Source organism: Bison bison, unplaced genomic scaffold (genome assembly GCF_000754665.1).
Source record: "Bison bison bison isolate TAMUID 2011002044 unplaced genomic scaffold, Bison_UMD1.0 scf7180017864461, whole genome shotgun sequence".
Classification (NCBI taxonomy): Eukaryota; Metazoa; Chordata; class Mammalia; order Artiodactyla; family Bovidae; genus Bison; species Bison bison.
The window spans coordinates 7792632-7818417 of NW_011495023.1; the positions used below are offsets into that span (position 1 = coordinate 7792632).

The 25786-nt window shown below is 45.5% G+C and overlaps 1 protein-coding gene across 4 annotated transcripts in view; it reads left to right on the top strand.

The window, feature by feature from the left end:
- The window catches only part of KIAA1217 (KIAA1217 ortholog), a 350583-nt gene that overhangs the window by 302096 nt on the left and 22701 nt on the right, over nucleotides 1-25786 (top strand). For all 4 annotated transcript variants that reach the window (XM_010859916.1, XM_010859915.1, XM_010859913.1 and 1 more), the window contains 6 exons: nucleotides 1-96; nucleotides 12107-12282; nucleotides 16266-16396; nucleotides 16801-16948; nucleotides 19258-19687; nucleotides 22416-22599. The exon at nucleotides 1-96 is cut by the window's left edge and continues 4 nt beyond it. In XM_010859916.1, the coding sequence (XP_010858218.1) occupies nucleotides 1-96; nucleotides 12107-12282; nucleotides 16266-16396; nucleotides 16801-16948; nucleotides 19258-19687; nucleotides 22416-22599 (1165 nt within the window). The remainder of the gene's footprint in view (nucleotides 97-12106; nucleotides 12283-16265; nucleotides 16397-16800; nucleotides 16949-19257; nucleotides 19688-22415; nucleotides 22600-25786) is intronic.

The following is a 25786-nucleotide window of genomic DNA, read 5'->3' on the forward strand; positions in this document are numbered from 1 at the left end:
CCCGCCAGTGCCTCCGCGGTCCACGCGAGCCTGCTCGACATGAGGCGGAGCGTGGCCGAGCTCAGGCTCCAGCTGCGGCAGATGCGACAGCTCCAGGTACGGCCGGCGTTCCCCGTGGGCGGTGTCCTCTGACACGGTCTCGGCCCCCCCCCACCGCCTCCCGCTCCCCCGGCCGCACAGCATCTTGCCGGCGGCCTTCTCTGCAGCATCCTTTGGTACGGATGACTGAGGGCCAGGGTGCAGGCGCGTGCCACCCTGGGCTCCTCCCTCACACACATCATCTTGGGCTAGAGCCTTCCGCCGCAGCAACAGTCTATAGCCACTTCTTTAAGCTGAGCGTGCTTCTTACACACGAAAAAACCATTAAGCATCTGTTGTTGTTTTTTTCTTCCTTTTTTTTTTTTTTGAGGAGAGCTGGAAGCAGAGGAGCCCCGTGGTGGTGTTCCCACAGCCAGTCACGACTTCCTGCTTCCCAGGGTTTGGCTTTTGCGCTCCCCCCATAAGCGCGGGCAGAGGTGCTGCGGGCAGCTCAGGGGTTTTGCAAGAAAAACAAAAAACAAAAACCTTTGTATTTAGAACTAGGAGTTCAAGCAAGAGGGTGAATTCATAAGGAAAAGGAGCCCTCGTGGACGGTTTTATTATTTGGACAGAGTGTCTTCCGCAACGCTTCCCTTCCCTTTCCCATTCTTAGGAATATATGAGCTACATGGGAATCCAAGGGCAGGGAAACGACCCTTCCCATCACCAGGCATGGTGAATAAATCCCGTGAATCTGACTCGGCATGGCTGGTCCAGGGTACTGAGGAACTGGGAAGGTGTATCTTTATGAGGTCATGTGTCTACTCAGGATCAGCCTCACCCCTCCCTGCCCCTCGGGGTAGGCTGGTGACTGAGGATGTAGTGCTGGCTTAGACGATGCCCAGGCATCCTCCTCAACTTCGAGGAAGCCTCGTGGTCCGCCAAACGTTCATAAAAGGCATACGCGTCCAGGAGCAGGGAGTGGCCACAGCTGTGGCATCCTCAGGGGCATGCGAGCTCCTGTGCAGCAAATCCAGTAAGGAAAGGGCACTCCAAACCCCAGCTGCTCTCACACTTCAGCTTGCCATGCGTGAGCCCTCCACTTCCCCCTACCTGAGTAAAGCTAAGACCGTGATTTCCCCTTGTCCTCTACCTCTGGGAGAACTAACAGAAGGGAAGGTAGCTTGAGAGCCTGCCCTGAGCCCTGTCACAGATCACACTACTCACATTCGGGTCTCCAAAGGCTAGTCCAGCAGCATCCCAAACCCCTCAGACCTCCCACACAAGTTTACTTCATTCCTCCCTGAGTCACGTCGCAGGGGAAGTTCCCCATCCTTTGCATTCACTTTTCCTTGCTTTGCTGTTTTTAAGACACTTTGCAGTGAAATGAAGTGTACAGGGTGGCACAATTCAGTGCCCACAGTGAACAGGCAGTAACTAAGCAAGCGAGTGGGCGAGGGAGAGTGGCGAGTTGGCACCTCTAAAGGACAGTCGCCACTCCACTCCAGGCAGCTCTTAACCTGGTAAAATGAGAGTCCAGTGTTTCTAGATGTTTCAGTATCTCAAGAGAATCTGGAAATAGAGGTTTTTGTTTTGTTAGTATTTATTTGGCCCCACCAAGTCTTGGGCTTCCCAGGTAAAGAATCCACCTGCCAATGCAGGAGACCTAAGGGATGCGGGTTCTATCCTTCCATCAGGAAGATCCCTTGGAGAAGGAAATGACAAGCCACTCCAGTATTCTTGCCTGGAGAATCCCATGGACAGAGGAGCCTGGCCGGCTATAGTCCATGGGGTCACAGAGTCAGACACGACTTAAGTGACTGTGCATGTAGCATGGGTGTCTTAGTTTGGCACGTGGGATCTAGTTCTCCAATCAGGGATCAGACCCAGACCCCCTACATTAGGAGCTCAAAGCCTTAGCCACTGGACCAAAGGGAAGTCGCAGGACACATAGATGTTTTATATAAAATATATAAGTTCATTCTAAAAGTGTTGGAAGGTAATTTAAAAATCGATTATTTCATCATCTGCGGGCCAGAGGGCACATGTGCAGGCCAGCAAGTGTCTGTGAGCTCCTGGGTTCTTTGCTGGTGGTTAAGGAGGTTCAGCCTGTCTTGCACTGCATCTGCCTTTTACTGCCACCTGCTGGTCAAATTGGAAATTGTGTGCTCCTAGTCTCAAGAGTCAGACACAACTTAGTGGCTAAACATTTGGACTCTCACAGGGGAAAAAAAAGTCCTAAATATGTCGTTTGCAAGATAGTTCCTACTGCTTTCGAAAGTGAGCATTTGTTGGTGTGGAGTCAGAGGTGGAATTGCCGTGAAGTGTGGCAAATCTGATATGCGGGGGCCGTGAGGTATGGGGTGGCGGCGTCACCCTGCTGGTGGATGGCAGTGTTTTGGTCCTCTGGTTGGGGGCGCGGTTTGAGGAGCCGGGGAGGGACCTCCCACAACTTGCCACTCCTTGTAACCCTTGAACTGAGGAGGCTCAGCTGCAGAATCATAGCTTCTCAAACAAAGAAGTGTTACAGTCAGTTCCGGGTCGCGATCTTAATTACTCAGGTTCCTTAATTGCCCCCGAGCTGCTCAGCTCTCCTCGCTCTTGGGGTAAAGAACATGGAGCAGGTGTGCTCTTTTCCTTTTTTTTTTTTAAATATTTATTTGGCCACACTGGGTCTTGGTTGCATCACGTGGGATCCTTTGTCGCAGAGCATGGACTCTCTAGTTGTGACGCAGGCTCGGTACTTGCAGTGAACGGGCTTAGTTGCCCCGCAGCATGTGGGATCTTAGTTCCCTGACCAGGGATCGAACCAGCATCCACTGCATTGCAAGGCAGAATCTTAACCACTGAACCAGCAGGGAAGTCCCCAGGTGTGCTCCTGAGCTGAGATGCTGGTGCGGTTCTAAAGTGCAGGCACTCAGGGAAAGAGAAGCATTTTGATTCCTAACCTGGATGCTCTTGTTTCTGCCTCAGTCTTTGCATCCTCTGTGCCTCCATCAGCTTTCAGGGGAGTCTGTTTGAGACCAAACCAGTTTAGAATAACGCAGCATCTCAGCACCAATTCCCCCTCAGCACATGTATTATACACCAAAAGGGAAGTGCAAGCCCACAGTGATTATAAGCCCAATAATGGAGCTATCATTAGAGAGCTCCGAAACTCCGGAACAGTCTCAAAAGAACAAAAATTGAATTAGAAATTCAAATGTTCTTTGAACTGTGTTATAAAATAGCGAAAACGAATGAAATCTTTTTTGTGCTTGGCAGCCGGCTCCAGTAATTAGATAATTAAATCAATGGGAAAATCCTAGACTGTCAGGCATAGCCTGTGTGAGCATTTCATTTGCAAAACTGATGGATTATTCTCAGAAGTAGAAATTCGATGCAGACACCGTGGGGTGTGTAGATTTAAATATGGCAAAAAGAATGTCGAGGGAGGTGAAAGAGCCTGAGATGATGAAGAAAACCACGGGAACTTTGCTCCCGTTTTCCTGCTCTCCAGGCTAATGTGAATTTTCAGTCTAGGAGAACGGTTCTTAGTTCTGGCTACCCATGAGAATCACCTGAAGCCTTGCAGAAAAATGCGAATACTTGAGTGCCACTGCCGGAGTCTGACTTCATTGGTTGTGGATCAAAGACCAGACATTGGTGACTCTAGAATGTTCCAGGGTGAGAAGTACTGCTCTCAGACATTTTGAATTCTTAGTCCATTGAGAAGAAGGCAATGGCAACCCACTCCAGTGCTCTTGCCTGGAAAATCCCATGGATGGAGGAGCCTGGTAGGCTGCAGTCCACGGGGCCTCGAAGAGTCGGACACGACTGGGTGACTTCACTTTCACTTTTCACTTTCATGCATTGGAGAAGGACACGGTAACCCACTCCAGTGTTCTTGCCTGGAGAATCCCAGGGACGGGAGAGCCTGGTGGGCTGCCACCTATGGGGTCGCACAGAGTCGGACACGACTGAAGTGACTTAGCAGCAGCAGCAGCAGTCCATTGAGATGCCACATGGAAATTGACATCTCAGTCAGCTGTCACAAGGAGTGAAGCAGAAATACCCTGTACGCATGAACACCACACTTGGTGATTTCAAAGCCCTAACTCTAAACAATGTACCTCTTTCCCAGAGACTAATCAGACATGTTCTCTACTTACTCATAACTGATGAGAGCTACATGGACCTTCTGTATTGTGGTGGTCCCATCCCAGGTAGGAGCTGCATCTAGCTGAAAACAGCAGAAAGAGACAGGGGAAGGCCTAGCTCCTGACAAATGTGCCCTTCAAAAGGTGATCATTTGGGTCTATTACCCTTTCTGGTATGATTTAGGGAAAAAGTGATGAGCTATATCATTGTCCCCAAATGCCACAATCCTTAGGTTTCACCCAGGTCATCCAGTACCCATAAGAGTGACTGCTGTTCTGCCCCTCTTTATGGGCTAAGGGGAGAGAGATGTTTCTGGAAGAGAGGGCTCAAGTTCTGTGAACTTGAACTTGGCCTGACATTGAGATGGATACATCTTTCTCCAGTTGCCACAGTTTTCTTCTTGGTCTCTCATCTCTTCCTCCTGCTTCTTGATAAATTAAAAATTGGATTATTCTGAACTCAGTGTTCCATTTTTAAGACTATTGAGAATTGACCGTGTTGTTCCCAAGAGAGGGAGGAGGTAACACATCAACATAAAGAAACACAGCAGGACACAGAGCCCTTGCACTTGAAATGATATAATTCAGCACCGTTATCACAAGGTGTCTTTTTATAAGATAGTGCCTCATAGCAGTGTGCCAGGGTCTCATTTATCTTCTGACAATCAAAACAACGGTCGTGGGAATGTATGTCCCTGAGAAAAGCATGCAGGATGTTGGCCCGTACTGAGCAGACCTATTTCTCCCCAGCAGGCAGAAATAACAAATGGAACCAGCACAGGAGATGACAGTCAGACCACCGTGCGATGTATCAAGCCCTCGATATGCCTAATATCGAGGCATGGCTAAGACGGGGCACAGCTCCCAGATACCGTGTGCTTGGTGAGCAGGCATCCTACACCTGCAGCCCGGGGAGCTAACAGGGGAAAAACTCCTGGTCAGGAGTCCTTCTCGGGTCTGGCTGTCATGAAACTTCCCAATGCATTGTACAGCCCCTGTTTGCTGTCACTGCCAGACAGCAAAATCAGTTCAGTTAAACCACACGGTTGGCAAGCTGAATAGTCTTAGATTTTACCCAAGAACTCACGATGAGTATGTGAGGCACATGTCCATTTTGAGGTGAGTGGAATTTGATTTAGGCAGTTTCCTACCTTCTCAGGGAAGCTGACAGAAATAATTTATTTCATCCAGTTAAAAAGTTTAAAATATTTATGTATTTGTTTGGCTACACTGGGTCTTAGTTGAGGCATGTGGGATCCAATGCAGGGGATTCCCAATGCAGGGGACCCAGGTTTGATCCTTGCTCAGGGAGTGCGGAGTCTTAGCCACTGGACCACCAGGGAAGTCCCGTGGTCCAGTTCACTTTTATTTTTGAGTAGTTTTATAAAATCATCAAGCCACAGCATTTACAACCAACTGAAATTTCTAGAGATGTAGGGATAACTACAGCTGTTCTTGCCCTTCTACTGTTGACAACTGGAATACCGAAAAATAAATGCATGAAATAACTCTATTCAGCATCGGCCAACAGACAGCACAGGAGTGTGACCCTTGAGAGAATGAAAGGAAAGGAGACAAAACCTCTGTCTTCCTCAGCTTTCTGTCTGTTGACGCTTCTTAGATCACAGCACAGAGAGAGAGAAACCCAGCAGAGCACTGACCACATGACCAGCTCAGGGCAAGGAGCGGATGCAGCTAGGATTTGGGGAGCCGAGTGCCAAACGAGAGGAAACTCTGCGGAGAAAGAATTACGTCAGTCTGTGGATCCATCGTCGACTAATAGGCCAAGCACGAGTGTTGTGAAAGACCACTGATCCAGGCCCAAAGCAGGGGGCTGTAGGCCGGGAAATTCCCAGAGCGCACACAGTTCTGGGAGATGCTCATGCCTCGACCAGCAAGCACAGAGAGGTTTTATTAATCACCCGGGGCATTTGGTAGTGATCAAGAAAGGCCATGCTTCGGTCTTTTTTCTTTTTTCCTTCAGTGTTTAGTTCATACACTTTTATTTATCTGTGGACACCACATTTTACTTGCAGCATGTGGTATTTAGTTCTCTGGCCCCCCGGCATTGGGAAATGTATGTAACAAATCCTTAACAAAATATTAGCAATTGAATCCAGCAATATATAAAAAGGATAATACATTATCCTGGATTTTATCCCAGGAGTTCAAGATGGTTTTAATATGGGGGGGGGAAATGATTCAATGTATTTGACCTTTTAGCAGAATAAAGAAGACAATCATATCATTTCAGTAAATGCAGAAAAAAACATAAAACAAAATTCAATACCGATGACAAAAACACTTAGCACTCTTGGAGTAGAAGCAAACTTCCTTAACCTGATAAAGGATGTCTGAAAATCCTACAGAAAACATTATAGTTAGTGGTGAAACACAACCATATTCTCCATGACATGGGGACCACGGCCAAAGAAGCCTCCTCTTACTTCTCTTTAACTCCGTACTGAATGTCCTAGCAAGCGCAACCAGGCTGGAAAAAGAAAGGAAAAAGCATATGGATGGAAAAGTTAAAAGTATAATTGGCATTGCTCACAAATCACTTCACAATCAGGATTGTGTAATATCAAATCGAAAAAAGATGCTTCCAGAAATAAGTGAATGTAAGTAAGATCAGAATCAAGTCAATATGTAAAAACATTAAAATGTTAGTACATACAACTTACTAAACCCATACAATAGAAAAGCACTAAGCCTGAAGAAGAATGAGGCCCTAAAATTCCAAACAGCATGGCTGGATCTCAAAAACAATATACTGAAGGAAAGAAGCCAGACGCACACAGTTTCACAGTGTACAGTTCCATGAGTGTGACATTCTAGAACAGGAAGAACTAATCTAAGGGACAAAATGCAGGTGGGTGGTTTCCTTGAGCTGGGGGTCGGGAAATTGAGTGCAGAGTGCTGAGAAGGGTTTTTTTAGGGTGAGAACAAATGTTGTCTCCATTTTTAGTGGTGCTTTCGTCAGGGTATACATTTGTCAAAGCTCATTGACCTGTGCACTATTAAAATGCATATATTTTATAGCTTGTAAACCATATCTTTTTTAACAAATGTATTTGGCTGCACCAGGTCTTAGCTACAGCATGTAGGATGTTCAGTTGCAGCCTGTGGGATCTAGTTCCCTGACCGGGGACTGAACCCAGGTCCCCTGCCTTGGGAGTGTGGAGTCTTAGCCACTGGACCACCAGGGAAGTCCTAAACTATATCTTAATAGAGTTCTTTTAAATTGAAATTTAGAATCCCTGCAGAAAAACTAAATGTAATGATTTTAAGTGCTGGTGGCTAATTTATCTGAAGCATTTAGAGAGAGATGGTGACACACATCCTGCCTTCAGCACTGTTTGTTTTTTTTATTTTTATTGGAGTACAATTGCTTTGCAATGTTGTGTTAGTTCCTGGTGTACAGCAGAGTGAGTCAGCCATACGTAGACACAGCTCCCCTCTTCTCTGGATTTCCTTCCCGTTTAGGTCCCACAGAGCATCGAGGAGGGCTCTGTGCTGCGCTCGGCTCTCGTTCGTTGTCTGTTTACATACAGCGGTAGTCAGCACTAGCACTGCTCTCTGCACACACTAGGAGCTCAGAACTCCAGCCAGGGAGGGTCGGGGGCCCAGGGAAAGTAGAAAAGAATCTCTGCGTGTCTTTATTCCTCTGTGATTTTACTTACTGTTGCCCGCTCACCAGCTGTGTGCTATGGCAAAGTCAGTGTTTCTTCTCCCTCTCTCTGGGTTAAGGCACTCTTTCTGGGCGGGAGGATCATACAGCCTGGAACTCAAGGCCCATCTCTCCCTGCCTCCACTATGAGTGGAATAACTTGAGCGTAATCTGACTCTGTTACCAGTTGAGTAACTTGAATATTGTATGCAGTTGTGTTCCTCTGATATGTCTCTGGGTTTTCAGAGGGTGCGCTCAGCTGCTTGGTCGTGTCCAACTCTTTGTGACCCCAAGGACTGTAGCCCACTAGGCTCCTCTGTGGGATTTTTTGGGCAAGAATACTGGAGTGGGTTGCCATTTCCTATTCCAGGGGATCTCTCCAACCCAGGGATTGAACCTGCATGACCTGTATTGGCAGGTGGATTCTTTACCACTGAGCCACCCAGGAAATCTCAGCATCTGAGGTTGATTAAATCTGAAGATGTGGAACTGTGAGTATGGAGGGCAGGCTGGAAAGTTATACTCGGATTGTTGTTTAGAATATGTGTTTATCTGGCTGTGCTGGGTCTTAGTTGTGGCACGTGGGATCTTTAGTTCTGGCATGCAAACTCTTAGCTGCAGCATGAGGGATCTAGTTCCCTGACCAGGGATCGAACCGAGACCCCCTGCATTGGGAGCATGGCGTCCTAGCCATTGGACCACCAGCGAGGTCCCTATACCTGGATGTTTGCGCAGAGGGTAGGCACTCCCACCCCTGTGTTGTTCAAGGGCCAACTGTATTGTCATTCAAGCACTGAATGTGTGTTGGGTTCCTCTGCTGCGCCGGAAGCTGCTTGGGTGCGGGAGCACAGCAGGCCCTGCTGCCTGGTAGACGGTGATTGGAAAATTACTGGGTTGAATTTGACTTTGAACAAGTCACCTCACTTCTCAGGGCTTCACTTCTCCCATCTTTGGAATTTCAAGGATTTGAAATATTCTAGCAGTAATTTGTGGCTTCATAGCCACTGTCAATATCCATGGATGATTGGACCGTAATTTTATTGGAGCTTGTCTGCGAGATTTGGGCAGAAGGGTTAGGGAGGGCCGTGCCCCTCAGCTCACAGCACGGTGATGTCATCTGCCCATCAAAGTGTTAGTAGACCACAGTGCTCAGACTGCGGTGGCACATTAGAATCATCTGAGGTGGTTTTTTTTTTTTTTAATACATTTATATCTTCCATTTCTTATTTATTTGGCTGCACCAGGTCTTAGCTGCAGAATGTGGGATCTCTTAGTTGGGGCATGCAAACTGTTAGTTGTGGCATGTGGGATCTAGTTCCCTGACCAGGAATTGAACCCAGGACCCCTGCATTGGGAGCACAGTGTCTTAGCTACGGGACCACCAGGGAAGTCCTTGAGGGGTTTTTAAAAATTCCCAGTGCCCAAGCTACATCTCAGACCAGTTAAATCCGAATCTCTCAGGAATGGACCTAGGCATCGGTCACTTTTAGACACATTTAATCATCATCTTATTTGTCCCTTACGTACCCATTACCACTAACCCTCAACCCCCAAAGGAAATAGGTCTATAGTATTTGACACGTGGCCTTGAATTTGAGCATGCCATTTTGATAACAGCTGGTTTACTCTATCTGTTTAGCAACTGTAGTCAGAGCAAGTCTGAGCATTAGCACTGAGCTCAAGACATAGCCAAGCCATGGGTCACCTCGCATTTCTACCATCTGGCAAATAATTGTGGATTTTCCATTGTCTGTTATTACCAACTCAGTTCACACATTCAATAAATACTGGGTTGGCCAAAAGTCTCATTTGTGTTCTTCTATAACATTTGGTGGAAAAACCTGAATGAACTTTGTGGCCAACTCCGTATTTGAGTGCCTGCTATGTACCAGGCGTGGTGTCCTGGAGACTCTGTGGAAGGCAGAAATTAACCAGGTAGAGGGAGTATCATGCAAAGTCCCTGTGGCAGAAAGGAAAGGGGGTCAGGCTGTCAGAAGAACAGAGAGGATGGCCCTGCGGCTGGAGCAGAGAGCGCACCAGCTGCCTGCAGTGATAGGAGGCTGGTGATGTGGGCAAGGGCCAGACCTCTGCATGCCTTGCGGACAGAGCCATCGCTGCAGAGAGCATGGCCGGAAGCTGCTGTCTGTGGGCTGCCTCCAAACATGTTGCCTTTCAGCAACCAACTGTCTTTAAGACCTCAATAAAAAGCATTAGCAAGGAGAGCGTGAAAGCACGGTCATGATTCATTCAGAGGAGGTAACCCAAGGGTGGTGCTTTTTTTTGGTTCACTCCCAGACAAAACCTGGGTCTCGCCCCCACAGTTATCCTCCCTGATAACTGCAGGGAGGATAACTGCACCTCATCTGCACTGAGAGCTCAGTTGGTGCCAGGCACGACTGTGAGCACTTTATCGCCTCACGAAGCTCCATTACGCCTCTGTGAGATACAAACTACTATTGTCCCTTTCTGTTTGTTTTGGAGAGACACGGAGAGATTAATAACTTGGCCACAGTCGCGTGGCTACTAATTAGGAAGACTGGGAACTAATTAGGAAGACTGGGAGCTAATTAGGAAGACTGGGAAATGAACTCAGGCTGTCTTTCTCTGGATGGACAGTTGATGATGGTGGTGTTCAAACATGATAGTGGTTCTGTAGGGCTGGTCCATATTGAATTTTTCTTTTTTTAATGTGGAAAGTCTTCATTGAATTGTTACAATATTGCTTCTATTTTATGTTTTGGTGTTTTGGCTATGAGGCATATGGGATCTTAGTTCCCCGACCAGGGATGGACCCTGCATCCCCTGCATTGGAAGGCAAAGTCTAAACCACTGGGCCATCAGGGAAGTCCCAGAAATGGTTTATTTTTATTCAGAGAAAATGGAAGCCATGATGGGGTTTCAAGCAGGTGGTGACACAGTCAGATGGCATTTCCTCTCTGTTTGCACAGATGATGGACAGCCGATAGAGCAGTCCCTCCTGTGAGGTGGTACAGTCTACAAAGCCACAAAACGAAGGAAACAGTAACAGCTAATTGAAATTTCAGGGGAACTTCAGATACAATATAATAGGTATGACAGAGTTACTGGTTTTCAGGCTAATTGAATGAGCTCACTTGATGTACGTGCTGTCAGAAAATTGTCCTGCCCCAGGGAGCCACGTAACACCTTTTTGGAAACAGGATTCAAATGTTTGGCTCGATTTTTGTAAAGCCTGGATTGGTACTCACACATCCTATACTTTGGGGTGAGAAACAAGAGTACTCTGGAAACCACCTGGGAAAATTATGTGGAAATTGTGGTCTTATGTAGGCAAGCAGCCTACGTATAATCCAGGGAGATCAGTTAATTGCCAAAAGCCTTAGGGCTCGTCTGCAAATATCATCGCCACCACCAACAGCAAGTACTGTGCTTGGAGGTTTTTTTTTTTTTATTGAACTATAGTTGACTTACAGTGTTGTGCCAATCTCTGTTGTAAACATAGCAAAGCAACTCAGTTATATACATACATTCTTTTTTATGTATTCTTTTCCATTGTGGTTTATTACAGGATACTGAACATAGTGCCCTGTGCTACACAGTAGGACCTTGTTGTTTATCTTCCTATACATGAGAGTTTACATCTGCTACTCCCAAATCCCAGTCCTGCCCTTCCCCACCCTCTCAAGTACTATGTTGTGATGGTCTGTAATTACATGGTATTTGGTCCATGGACCCATTAATCAGAGGGACACAGATATTCATTTAATTGATGGGCTGAAATAGTCCACACTCAAACCAACATTTGTTGAGTACCTTCCTATACCAAACAGTATCTCGTTTAATTTTCAGAGTAGAAGAGGCAAGGGAGATGAATGCCCCCGTCTTTAGAGATAAAGAGCATGCCCAGAGTCTCTCAGTGCATCTGGGAGTAGGTTTAGGGTTTGACTCAAAGTCTGCTTGGCTCCAGAGCTGGTACTCTTGGCTCTCTCTATGAAAACATGTGCAATTTCACGCCCGTTGTCTGTATGTCTATCCAGAATTTAGGAAGGACTACTTTTTTGCAGACAAGGACTACTTTTTTGTGAAAGTGTGCTTGTCAGCTGGCTACTCAAACTTGGATGCTGGCTGAAGCAGCAATATTATATACAGTCTGTGCTCCCTTCCCTTTTACAGTGAAATAAACAAAGACTCAGCTATGGGGCTGTGTATCCAGACCCACACCTGGGGCCTGCCAGGTGCCCTGGCACCCCCGTGGCAGCCCAGCAAGAGTTAATGGAGAGTGATTTCTTTTGTCCAACAGCTGCAGAACCAGGAGCTGCTGAAGGCAATGATGAGGAAAGCTGAGCAGGAAATCAGCAGCAAGGTGATCGAGACGATGAAGAGGCTGGAGGACCCTGTGCAGCGCCAGCGGGTCCTGGTGGAGCAGGACAGGCAGAAGTACCTGCACGAAGAGGAGAAGATCGTCCGCAAGCTGTGGTGAGTCCGGCCCTTGCAGTCGGTCCCTGGATGCGGGCATAGCTGTGCAGCCTGAAAGGCAAGCCTGTCTTGGCCAAGGAGGCGGCCCTTGCTAGACGGTGTTCTCAGACTCTTTCTTTACTGAGCACCTAGTTCTGGCTGGTTCTGGATATCCGTGGACACTCGACTAGTGCCCTCCATCCGAGCTCAGGAAATTGAACAGTCGTCAGGTAACTGAGCTTATTAGTCTCTTTGGAAGCATCGCACTGTTCTGCAGGGCTTGGCAACCCATCAAATTAAAAGGAGCCAGTGGCACAACCCAATGATAAATGGGAAGTCTGAATTTAATCTCAATAAATTAAAACTAATAGCCAAAATAACAAAGCACTAAAATTATCCTCCTATTATTCAACTGTAGTTAAAATCACAAAAGAAGAATTTCAGTGTAAAGTATGTCTGATGCACAATGAAAGATGCTGCCTTGAATGCGACCCATCTTCTGTGAGGTTCTTATTGAAAACATCTATCAAGTCGCACTACTGAAATAAGCAGAGTTTTATTACGCCCCAGTCACCGGGGCAGGCCCATCTGTTATGTTAATGTATGTTTTGTTATGCAGTGAAGATTCATCATAGAACAGTTTCACCTTTTAGTATAATGAAGAGTCATTTGTGTGGGTTCTTCTAGTGTTGGTAGTTCTCCTGTTTGTGTTTTTTTGAGTTTCACAAAAATTAAAATGGCTTTGTGAAACTCAAATATTTAAAGTATTAAATATTTAAAATACTTTAAAATCTTTTAGTTTTATTACAAAACACTGGCATATCTCCCATGTTGTAGAGTGCATCCTTGTAGCCTGTCTTACACTCAGTGGTTTGAACCTCCTGTTCTCCCACTAGAATCCCCTGTGCTGCCCCCACTGATAAGCACCAGTTTGTTCTCTGTATCTCTTGAGGCCACTGTTTTTTTGTTATATTCACTAGTTTGTGAATTTTTTAGATTTCACATATAAATGATAAGCATACAGTATGTTTCTGATTTGTTGTACTTAGCATTATGCCCTCCACACCCACATGTAAATGCTGCAAATAGCAAAATTCCATTCTTTTTTGTGGCTGAGTAGTATTCCATTGTAGATGGGTAATTCTCTTGTTTTTTGGAAAGCATAAACGTCCCAAAATGGGATTGTAAGGGAGCAACTTTCAAATTCTTTCCATGACTATAATCACCAGAAGCTTACAGGATGGGGAGTGTTATCCTCATTGACCTCTTTGATATTTGAGCTGTAGCTCATGTCAAATCAGATGCCAACCCAGTGTGCCTGATTAAAATTAGAATACCTTCTCAGTGGTAGTCTAGAGAGTCAGATAATAAATTTGACTACTGTTCATCAGCATCTCAAAAATAGACTCCAAATTTGTATTTAGTCCCTGCACTTACAGACAATCACCCGCCGTGAGGTAGTAAAGCTGTTATTTGTCTGAAATGGGTCTGTGACAGCCAGCTGTCTACAACTAGGTCTCAAGGTTCTTCTTGAAAAGTTCTTTTTAAAAAATATATAGCCTTAATGTTTTTATAGAATTGCCAGTTAAATTTTTCTTCCAGTTTTATTGAGATGTAATTGACATGCAGCCCCATATAGTTTAAGGTGGACAGCATAATTATTTGACTTCCACACATCGTGAAATTATTGCCACAGTAAGTTTAGTGAATATCATCTCCTATAGATACAAAATTAAAGAAATACAAAAAACTTTTTTTGCTTCTGATGACAACTCTTAGGATTTACTCTCGTAACAAATTTCATAAGTAACATATAGCAATGTTAATTATCTTTATAGTGTTATTTATAGTGTTAATTTATTTATAGTGTTTATATAGTGTTATTTATTTATAGTGTTGATTATATTTATAGCCCTTATACAAGGACTTCTAGTCCTCATAACTGGAAGTCTGTCGACTTGCTGCCTGCCCCACACTGAAGGTTCTGGCACTGGCATTGCTGTCCACTTGCTGCCACCTAGTGGTTCTTCAAATCAAAGCTCTTTTCCTGTTTCTCTACTAGCAGGGGTTTCTACTGTCAGAGCAACAGGCAAAAATGAAAGAATGCACACATCTGTTTAGGGTGGGGTTATTGATGTGCTCAGGAGACAAGATGTTATTACTGGTGTGTTTGTTCAAGTGGGAGACGTACCCTAAGAGATGAGTACATGTGTGCACACGCACCCCCTCCAGAAATCAGACCTGTGATCATTCCTTCTCTTTGCGGCCTGGAGAGGACAGTCAGTCCTTACTGACGGGACAGTCAGTATAAACCAGTGGTTCTCGGGCAAGTTTGTTCCCTTCCTGACCTCTAGGGACATTTTAACAATGTCTGTGGAACATTCTTGTTTGTCTCAAGTTAGGGGAGGTTGCTACTGGCATCTATCATAAATGGGTGTTGGATTTTGTCAAAAGCTTTCTATGCACCTATTGAAATGATTATATGGTTTTATTCTTCAGTTTGTTAACGTGGTGTATCACACTGATTGATTTGCAGATACTGAAGAATCCTTGCATCCTCAGGATAAATCCCACTTGATCGTGGTGTATGATCCTTTTAATGTACTGTTGGATTTGGTTTGCTAGTATTTTTTTTTTTGCATCTGTGTTCATCAATTATACTGGCCTGTAAGTTTCTTTTTCTTGGGGCATCTTTGTCTGGTTTTGGTATCACGGTGATGGTGGCCTCAGAGAATGAGTTTGGGAGTGTTCCTTACTCTGCAATTTTTTGGAATAGTTTGAGAAAAGGATAGTTGCTATCTCTCCTCTAACGTTTAATAGAATTTGCCAACAAAGCCATCTGGTCCTGGACTTTTGTTTGTTGGAAGTTTTTTCTTTTTAATTAATTTTTATTGGCGTATAGTTGCTTTATAATGTTGTTAGTTTCTACTGTAAGCAAAATGAATCAGCTATATGTATACATATATTCCCTCTTTGGGATTTTAGATTTCCTTCCCATTCAGGTCACCACAGAGCACTGAGCAGAGTTCTCTGTGCTATACAGTAGCTCTCATTACTTACCTATTTATACACAGTATCCACAGTGTACATGTATCACGCCGATCTCAATCTCCCAATTCATCCCACCACCCTGCTGCCTTTGGTGTCCATACATTTTTTTTTTTCTATGTTTGTGTATCCATTTCCGTTTTGCAGATAAGATCATCTGTACCATTTTTCTAGATTCCATATATATGTGTTATATATTTCTCTCTTTTTGACTCCATTCTTTATGACAGTCATCAACAGAGGAATGGATGGAGAAGATATGGTATATCTACAATAGAATATTAGCCTTATAAAGGAACAAAATCGGGTCATTTGTAGAGATGTGGATGGACCTAGAGACTTTTGAAAGTTTTTTAACCACAGTTTGAACTTCAGTACTTGTGACTGGTCTGTTCATTTTTTTCTGGTTCCTCCTGGTTCAGTCTTGGGAGGTTGTACCTTTCTAAGAATTTGGCCACTTCGTCGGCTTAGAGCTGCTGCTCCTGGAGGCTAATGTGTCGAGGTCAGAGGTGCTGCTAAATACCCTGCAGTGCACAGGACACCCCCCACGCCCTGCAGAAAGAATGACCTGGCCCCAGAGGTCAGGGCCAAGGTGGAAAAGCCTGATCTGCAGCAACCTGGGCTCCTCCTCTTGCTGTCTCTCCCCCTCTTGGTCCTCTGTCACATCAGAGTCCACACAGCCCTCCCTCAGTCAGCATCAGCAAAACAAAGAGTGGGTCCTTTGTCAGCCAGGTGGCAGACCTGGGCCTCCCCGAGAAACCTCACCTCACACCCCAGAAGGGTCTCTTAAGCCAAACCAATCTACTCCTCCCCAGCTGCTGCTTCCGCCTCCCTGGGCATGGAGGGACCCGCGGTAGAGGGGAGGCCAGGCGCTGAGGCCCGGGGTCCTCTGCTCTTGCACTGTCCGTAGGGAAGGCCCCCGCACTCACTCCATCTGTGGTCGGCTTTCCCCCTAGTGACCTGGAAGACTTCGTTGACGATCTAAAGAAGGACTCCACCTTGGCCAGCCGTGTGGTGACTCTGAAAGACGTGGAGGATGGGGCTTTCCTGTTGCGCCAAGTGGGAGAGGCCGTCGCCTCCCTGAAAGGTGAGCCTCCTCCTTGGAACCGGAGGGGAATCCAGACAACCCATCAGACGGTGAAGGATTCGTTCGTGCACGTGGGCAGGGGTTCGTCCAGCACCCACTGTGCACTGTTCTGGGTGCTCAGGATGCATCCCTGAACAGAAGAAGCGCCCCTCTCTGCCGGGAGCTAGTATTAATACTTCAGTGGCTGCTGTAATCTGAATACACCTTGGGGCCCCGAAGACACATCCCACATACAGAGATGGGAAATGAGGCCTCGAGGGGCTGCGCCCTCCACCCAGGTCACACTGAACCAGCTCTGCCTCCTGAACCCCCACACTTAACCATGTCCAGTGTTGGGGTCTGGGAGGGGGGTCTGCTCTTCTTGCCTTTGCTTCTGCGGCTCACTCGCTGTTCTTGGTCTGCAGGAGAATTTCCAACCTTACAAAATAAGATGCGAGCCATCCTGCGCATAGAAGTGGAGGCGGTGCGGTTCCTGAAGGAGGAGCCGCACAGGCTGGACAGTCTCCTGCAGAGAGTGCGCGGCCTGACCGACACCCTGACCATGCTGCGGAGGTGACCAGGCTTGGGAGGGCTGGGGTGAGGGGTGGGGGTGGCGCTGGGGGTGACCTGAGAGTTTGACACCAGACTTGTTAGTTCTGATCTCATGGCCAGGCAGTCAGTCATATTTGGATGTTTTTAGCTGTTCCAGTCCTGGAGTTGGGTGTCAAGAGTTTAAGAATAAAGCAGACAGAACCCCTGCCCTTATAAAACTTCCTTTCCCACATGGGAAATAGACACAGCTACCACATAAACCACCTCCCAACAGCATCAGTCTTGAATTTTCCTTTTTTTTAGAAAACAGAACTAGGAAATTACAGAGATACTACCCTTTAGATCTTAAACCAGATTTGAGAGCTGGTCACAAGCATATGTAACATCTAAATTCTTGGGAGAATTTTAAGCACTATCATCTTTTGATAGGTTTGCAGGAGAAATATGCTAAAAGTACAGTTGACTTTTAGATGAATTATTAACCGTAAGGAGCAAGTGAGATTTTTCTAGTAATAGTGACCTCAAGGAAAGAGACTGTTTTGAGATGCTAATGCTACAAACAGCTCTATAATCTCCTGCATAAATTTCAGGAGGCCAGCAAAAATCTGAATTAAGGCAGCTCTTGCCTCTTCCTGCAGAGAAAACATCTGCCTGGGTACAGGAAGAATTGTACTTGAATTACATTTCCTCATAGGCTCACTACTTTAAATTGCCAGAGTGAACTTTTTCTTCCAGTAGGATAAAAATATGTTAAAAGGATTCTTCATTAAACTCTTACCTAAATGTGGTAACCCAACCACAAAGCCTAAAACAAACCTTCTTGATTAAGTGTTTACAGAGATAGCAGGCTGGCTGGCAACAGTGCCCACCCTCCCTCTCTTCCCTGAAAAACAATTTAAAAAAATGATACAGATAAAGCCAGTTAAGTTACTTTAAAAATAAAAAAGAATAAATATAGCCTCCATTAAGCTACCCATCACAAGCCTTTATATTATTATTTCTTGGGATCTTTCTGTGTACGTGCTGTACTCAGCGCTGTGGAAAACACAAGGAAGATAGGAATACACACGCCCCCAGGGACAGGCACATGTCCTGGAGCCCGACAGAGAAGACAGAGCAGGTGACAGTCATGGTTCAGAGCAACTTTAGCGGGTTGGGAGATGCTGGAGGGGTTCTGTGTGTCTTGAATTTGAGGTGCTGGAAGGAGAGCAGAGCTGCCCAGGAAGCCCTTAGAAATGCAGACTGAAGTTCAAGAGACAGTTAGAAAGAGTCTTTGCCTTACTCGGAGGGGGAAAGAGGTTTAGAGTTGAAAGTTGCCTTCATGTAGGTGATTACTGAAAATGGAAGAGGTAGCTCTGACAGGAGGAGGAGAGGAGGAAACAGACCCTTGGGGATTTGAGATTGAAGGAACCAGGCAGTTAAAGAAGTGAGCAGCAGAGGAGAGCTGTAGAAGACAGTATCTTCTTTTCAAAGCAAAAGAAAAACACATTTTGGTAAGAGAATGAGGGGCTAATTAAAAGTTATGGGTTGAGTATCACGTTTGACAGTGTCTTTCATTTGACTATGTTGATCGTAGCCACCAGTCCAGAGGAAGGAATTAGACCATCATCATCTTTACTACAATCCACAGAAAAGTACCTGAGGCTCACAGAGGTGAAGTTCCCAGCGTTACAGAGCTAGAACATGGTAGCTGATAGTCGAACACAAGCCTGTCTGACCCTGAAGGTCATGTCTTTTCCACAATAGTGTGGGTGGAGCTGGACAGAGCATCAGATGACCGCCTTCCCCGCCACAGAGCAGAGGAGGATGAAGACTAACCCGGCAGTTAGATCCACAGTCACTTTCGATGTTGCAAAAAGGCTAGTCAGGTCCAGGTGGGGTGGCCAGATGGCTGAGCTGTAGGAAGAGCAAGTAAAAGGAACTGGCATGTAAACCACCCTCCCAAGACGTGCAGCAGTGAAAGCAGGAGAGTGGAGGGTTAAGGAAGCTCGGGTCAGAACCGAGCATCTGCGTGCTGCCTAGGCCTGGAATGGGTGCAGGCGGTGTGGTTAGAAACGTGTCCACTCTGGGACACCACCACCCAACGGTGGGCACAGCAGGAGTGGACCATCTCCTGAGGGAAGAGGAGGAAAGCAGCTGCTAAAAGGAGGTAGTTCTGTTGCTATGGAAACCCTCAACTCTAAGCTGCTACTTGGGGTTTTAGCATGTCTTAATTTCTGCAACAAAATTTTGCCTGGTCTGTGGATGACACAGCACTCAAATAAATACCGTACAATGAAAATGCGCGTTACCTGGTTCACTGGTTGATGCTGCTGTGTGGTCTCTCCCAGGCACGTCACCGACGGGCTCTTGAAAGGCTCGGATGCAGCCCAGGCCGCGCAGTACGTCGCTATGGAGAAGGCCACGGCCGCCGAGGTCCTGAAGGCCCAGGAGGAGGCCCCCCACAGCTCGGGCCAGCCCCTCCCCGGCGCGGGCGTCCCCGGCGACGTGAAGGCGGAAGTGGTGCCCTTGGCCGTCCACCACGCGCAGAGCTCTCCCGTGGTCATCCAGCCGTCCCAGCTCTCCTCCGCGCTGCTGAACCCTGCCCAGCACGCGCCCGGGGGCCCGGGCCCTCACCCCGCCAGCGCCCCCGCCGCCACGCAGGAGGCCCCCTCCGCTCTGCCGTCCCCGCACATGCCGGGGGACGGCTCCTCCGTGCAGAGCCTGTTCATCGAGGAAATCCACAGTGTGAGCGCCAGGAGCAGGGCGGTGTCTATTGAGGTAGGTCCTCCTTCATTTCTCCTAATTCCGTGAAGGGGCAAGGATGGGGTCCTTTCCCACCAACAGTTGACAGTCTGGTTGTAGAGACAATTGATATATATATCAAAGATGTATATAACTTTATTTTTATCAAAAAATAGATTTTTTAATATATTTTTAATAAAAATATAGCTTTCTGTTTTATATACATATATGATAGATTTTTAAAACTCTTTAAGTAGGTAGGTTTCAATGGCCAGATTAAGAGAAAGGCCGTCAGATTTCAGAGAAGAGTCAGGTACCCAACTTGTAGGAAGATGAGACAGTGGTGTGCTGGTCAGTGTTTGACAACGCGGAAAAGCCTGATTTGTAGCGTTTGCCAGTTTCTGTGGTAGAAAGACTTAACCAGCCATTACTGATTTTGAGTAAAGCAACAGTGTGACATCGCTGAACGTGACTTTGGGAGGAAAGGTGACAGTCAGCCCTCCTGAGCCAAGGTGAGCTGGCTCAAGCACACCACTGGTGAATGCAGGGTTCACCAGTGACCTTGAAAATGAAGTAGAATCTGGGTAAGCAGAGAAGGCTAGTGAGGGCATTCTCAGATAGAGAAGGTGGGGCCTTGAGTACACCTGTTTACTGGAAAGAGGAGGGAAATGGGGCTGGAAGCTGACTGGGGAGAGATTACTCCCCGGTCTCAGACGACTAAGATTTTATTCCGTGGATATCAGAGAAATGCTGCTGCTTGGACCAGTGATAAAACGTGGTGTCTTCAGAAAATTGATGTGGAAACAGTATGCAGAACTGATTGAGGTGGTGGGTCTCAAATAAAGGATGCTGTACGGGAAGTTGTTACCAAAGTCTCAGAAGAAACGAGAGAGAGAGCTCTCAAAGTCACAGGGTATAGAGAGAACCTGCTGTGTTTTTAAAATATTCTTTTCAGCAAGAGCTGGCGTCAGTGTTCGTGCAGCACACTGCATTCCCCTGGGTCTCTCCTTCCCCTTCTCTAAGCAGTTTCCTCCACTCAGGACTGTGTCCTCAGTCCCCAGTCCTAACCATTCCTGCCTCTCTTGCAAGTCAGCAGTGGATAACTTGTTTCAAGAGGTGACATCTTAAAACCATAAAGGCCAGAGTCATGGCCACTGGGCCTCTGAACACGAGGCAGCTCCCCTCTGCTCCAGACTCAGAGGCTGTGCCCCCTAAACCAAGTTAGCTGCTTATAAAATGCATATTACAAGATGGGGTGAAATGTGATTGATGATGATTCTGCCTGTCAGGGTGGGGAGGAGGCTTGCAAGCACATCTTCCTCCTGAGATTTAGTGGATCTGCCACATTAAACATCTCTATATTGCAAAGAGGTCAGTAGGATGATTCTTTTAAAAATGTCTATTGAGAATCCATGAGGCATAATTACCATTGTTATGTGTATATTTTAAGTTTCAGCAGCACATTCATAAGTCACCTCTGAAATGCTCTGATCCCCGGCAAGGAGGCCTGAGTCTTCCTACTGGCTCTGCCTTTGAGCTTGATTCACTCAGAAGATGTTACTGAGCCCCAGTGAGTGCCAGGCCTCCATAGGCTCTGGGATAGGCAGTGAACAGAAGGGACCAGGCTCTGGTGATGATAAATGTGAGGCAGGAAAAAACAGAGGCGGCTCGGGGTGGTGACAGTGCTGGCTGTTAGTCCTAGAGAGTGACTCTCGGGCAAATCCTTCATCTCACTGGGCCCCTGTGTTCTCACTGTAAGATACATTGATTCCGTGATCTCCTGGGTCTTTTCTGATTCTGCCAGTATGGGGTTCCGCTGATCCTGGTGCTCATTTCCACTCTTCCCTCTTAAAATGATAATGTAACATCTCAAAATCACAGGAAAATGTTCTTTCAAAAAATGTACAGATATTTTAAAATGCATTTTATGTATTTCTGTGTAGAAACTGTAGAACTTAATGGAGCTTATTATCTCAATACCCCCTTCATTTGGTAAATAGGAAAATGTGACCCAGAAGGTCATATGGCAACTCTTTTGACAGCAGCAGAACTAAGACATAGGATTAGTGAGTGTTCTGGTGTTTGTTTCTTTGAACATCTCCTCTATGATGAAAGCTCAGTGTAGAAGAAAAGAAAATTATGGGCTACACGCCTTTGAGTGTATATCTATCCCTCTCATGAGTGCTGGGAGAGTATGTGGTAAGTGCTCAGTGATAACTTAGTGAGTGAATGGTTGGGTTTCTGAGCTTACTGCTCTGTGAATGAACATCACTTGGGCTTCTGTGGCAGCCTATTTAAGGAGATATAGCAGACAGCATGGAGAAGGCAATGGCACCCCACTCCAGTACTCTTGCCTGGAAAATCCCATGGATAGAGGAGCCTGGAAGGGTGCAGTCCATGGGGTCGCTGAGGGTCGGACACGACTGAGTGACTTCACTTTCACGTATTGGAGAAGGAAATGGCAACCCACTCCAGTATTCTTGCCTGGAGAATCCCAGGGACAGAGGAACCTAGTGGGCTGCTGTCTATGGGGTAGCACAGAGTTGGACACGACTGAAGCGACTTAGCAGCAGCAGCAGCAGACAGCATAAGGGTCAGGTTTGTCTGATGTGCAGATGGGTCCCTGGACACAGAAGCCAGAGCATCATTTGACCAGTGTTTTAAATGGGTTACATTTTCTCCCACCCCAGCATCAAATCTCAAAGCTTATCAATTCACATTCCCTTCTGACTTTTGAACTTTCTTCACTGCTGATGTCCTTCAGAAAGCAGAAAGGAAATGGGAAGAGAAAAGGCAAAATCTGGACCACTATAATGGGAAGGAGTTTGAGAAACTCCTAGAAGAAGCCCAGGCCAATATTATGAAGTCAATTCCAAACCTGGAGATGCCACCAGCCTCAGGCCCCCAGCCAAAGGGTGATGCTCCAGTGGACAAGTTCGAACTTTCAGGTAAGGTGCTATCAGAGCTGTGTGGGCTGGCTGCCCCAGGTCAGTGTGGTGCCACCCACATGGGCACAAGCTGCCCAATGGGATCAAGCTCTCACTTCCTAAAAATCTTATATAATATTGTATCTCAACTATGCCTCAATAAAAAACTTTTTTTAATTTATAAGTTTTAGGTGCACAATAGTGATTCACAATTTTTATGGGTTATATTCCATTTATAGTTAGTTACAAAATAGTGGCTATTTTCCCAGTTTTGTACAATATATCATTGTAGCTAATTTATTTTGTACAGGATAGTTTCTAACTCAGTCCCTTACCCTTATCTTGCCCCTCCTCCCTTCCCTCTGTACTCACTGGTAATCACTAGTTTGTTCTCTGTATATGTGAGTCTGATCATTTTGTTGTATATGTACTACTTTGTTTTCTTTTTTTAGATTCCACATATAAGTGATAGCATAAAGTATCTGTCTTTCTCTGACTTACGCACTTAGCATAATACCCTCCAAGAGTCCATGTTGTAAATGGCAAAATTTGATTCTTTTTATGACCGAGTAGAATGCTCTTGTATATATTCACTACACACCTTCTTTATCCATTCCTCTGTTGATGGACACTTAGGTTGCTTCCATATTGTGGCAAATGTAAATAATGTGGCTATAAATATTGGGGTACACGTATCTTTTCAGATTAGTGTTTGTTTTGGGAGGATATATACCCAATAGTACTATATCCTACTGCTGGTAATTCTGTTTTTAGTTTTTTGAGAAACCTAATACACACAGATGGCCAACAGTTCTTTGAAAAGTTGTTCAACATAACCAGGGAAATTTTAAATCAGAATCACAATGAGATATTACTTCACATCTGTTAGGATGTCTTTTATCAAAAAAATCAAGATAACACATGTTAGCAAAGATGTGGAGAAAAGAGTACCATTGTCCACTGTTGATGGGAATGTAAATTTGTACAGCCATTAGAAAATAGTATGAAGGTTTCTCCAAAAATCAAATATAGAACTACCACATAACCAGCAATCCCACATCCAAGTATATATTCCAAGGAAACAGTCATCTCAAAGAGATATCAACACTCTTATGTTCATGGCTGCGTTATTTGTGAAGGGATGTGGAAAAGTTCATAGCTAAATGGAATGGATGACGAAGATGTGATATGCGTATGCCTATTATATAATATATACATGTGTACATAATATATACTTATTGCATATTTATACGTATATTCTATGCATGTCTATAGTGTATACACATGTGTAATATATATGTGCATAATTGTGTAATATATATATGAACATTATTCAACCATAAGAAATAAGATAATCCTGCCTTTTGTGACAACATGGACAAAAAGTGAAGTCACTCGGTTGTGTCCAACTCTTTGCAACGCTGTGAACTGTCGCTCACCAGGCTCCTCCATCCATGGGATTTTCCAGGCAGGAATACTGGAGTGGGTTGCCATTTCCTTCTCCAACATGGATGAACCTGGAGCATATTAACTAAGTGAAAGAAGCCAGACAAAGAAAAACAAATACTGTGTATCCTCACTTATAGGTGGAATCTTTAAAGAAAAAAAGTGAACTCACAGAAACAGGGAGTCAAGTGGGGATTAATGGGGGCAGGGAGGCTAGTAGAATGGGGACGTGCTGGTCAATGGATACAAGCTTTCAGTTACAAGAGGAATAAACTCTGTCGGACACGACTGAGCGACTGATCTGATCTGATCTCAGGTACAGCATGTTGACAATAATATTTAATATATACTTGAAATTCGCTGAGAGAGTAGATCTTAAACATTCTCACCACACACACAGAACTATGAAGTGATGGATGTGTTAATGATTGTGTTAAGCATTTCACAATGTTTATGCTTATCAAATCATCACGTTGTACACTTTACATATGTATAATTTTGTTCAATTATATCTCAAAGCTGGGAGGAAAATAAAGTCCATTTTAACAACAACAAAAAATTTTAATTGGAAAAAGCCTCAGATGTCTCTAGAGCCTTGCTACTATTTTAATTTTTATTGACTACTACTGTTGAAGAACTGTAACCATAGCAGGGAAGCTGTGTTCTGCATTAGGATTCTACAACAGTGTCTACTAAGGAAAAATGTAGCTTCTGCCTTTCTTACGAATTTATGACCCTTTGCCACAGCAGCTGGGGGAACAGGAGGCCTGTGTTTAAATTGAGAGCTCTCCTTAGAAAACACCAGATTTTATGAGCTCCCAGAGGGATGTTAGATCACAGGGAGGATTCACATTTTTTTTTTAAATCAAAATTATTAGATAGTATATTTAACCAACCAAACCATGGAAATTAAGCATCAGTGTCTCCATAATAATATAAAATAGCTGTTAAACTCAAGCTGGTAAATCTTCAACCAGTTAAAAAACCATGTGCCTTATTCTGATCTTAAAATTATGGACAAAGACATTATTTACATGCAGCCCAGTGCACCTCAGGTTGGTCAGAGACAGAACCTTCGTCACTGCATATGGGAGGGAGACCAGAGCCAGGCTGTGGGCCTCAGGACGAGACCCTGTAACCCAGCACCCTCTGCACAAGCCAGAAACCGACCACTGCAATCACTGGCCTGTCACCCTGATGGCTTGCCCAAGCCTTTATTAAAACTTTCAGTAGAAAGTCCTCAAGCACCTCCTCTAAGTCATTTGCTCAGAAGAGACAAACACTCCTGGGAGGCCTGGCCTGTGAGTCCCCCGAGTTGGGACAAAGGCCAGCTGGAAGCTCCGATTCCAAATTTCTGGTTTTACCGCATTTGCGAGCTCTTGGATACAGTATTGGTAAAAGGTGGAAGGGAAGGATATTGACACAGGACAGGATTGAAGCTGTTTGAGTTTTGAGTCAGAAATGCCCTTTTCTGGGCATTTTTGGCAGGAAAGCTCAGCAGACAGCTGCATCTCCTAACCTTCGGTGTCAGTACTACTTTCTGATTCTCTCATTTCTGCATTTGCTTCTCCCTTTAATTAGCGGAGAGGCCTTTTCTAACCACATAAACATGACCAAAAAAAATCCACTTTCTCCCCAACTCTGTTCTGTGACCCCATCTGCTTCCCACTCTCCCTCTGGCCCTTCCTGGGCCAGATTCTACTCTCACTTCCTCCACCTGAAGCCTTCCTCTGAACCTTGCTTTTCAAATTCAGGGATGAAA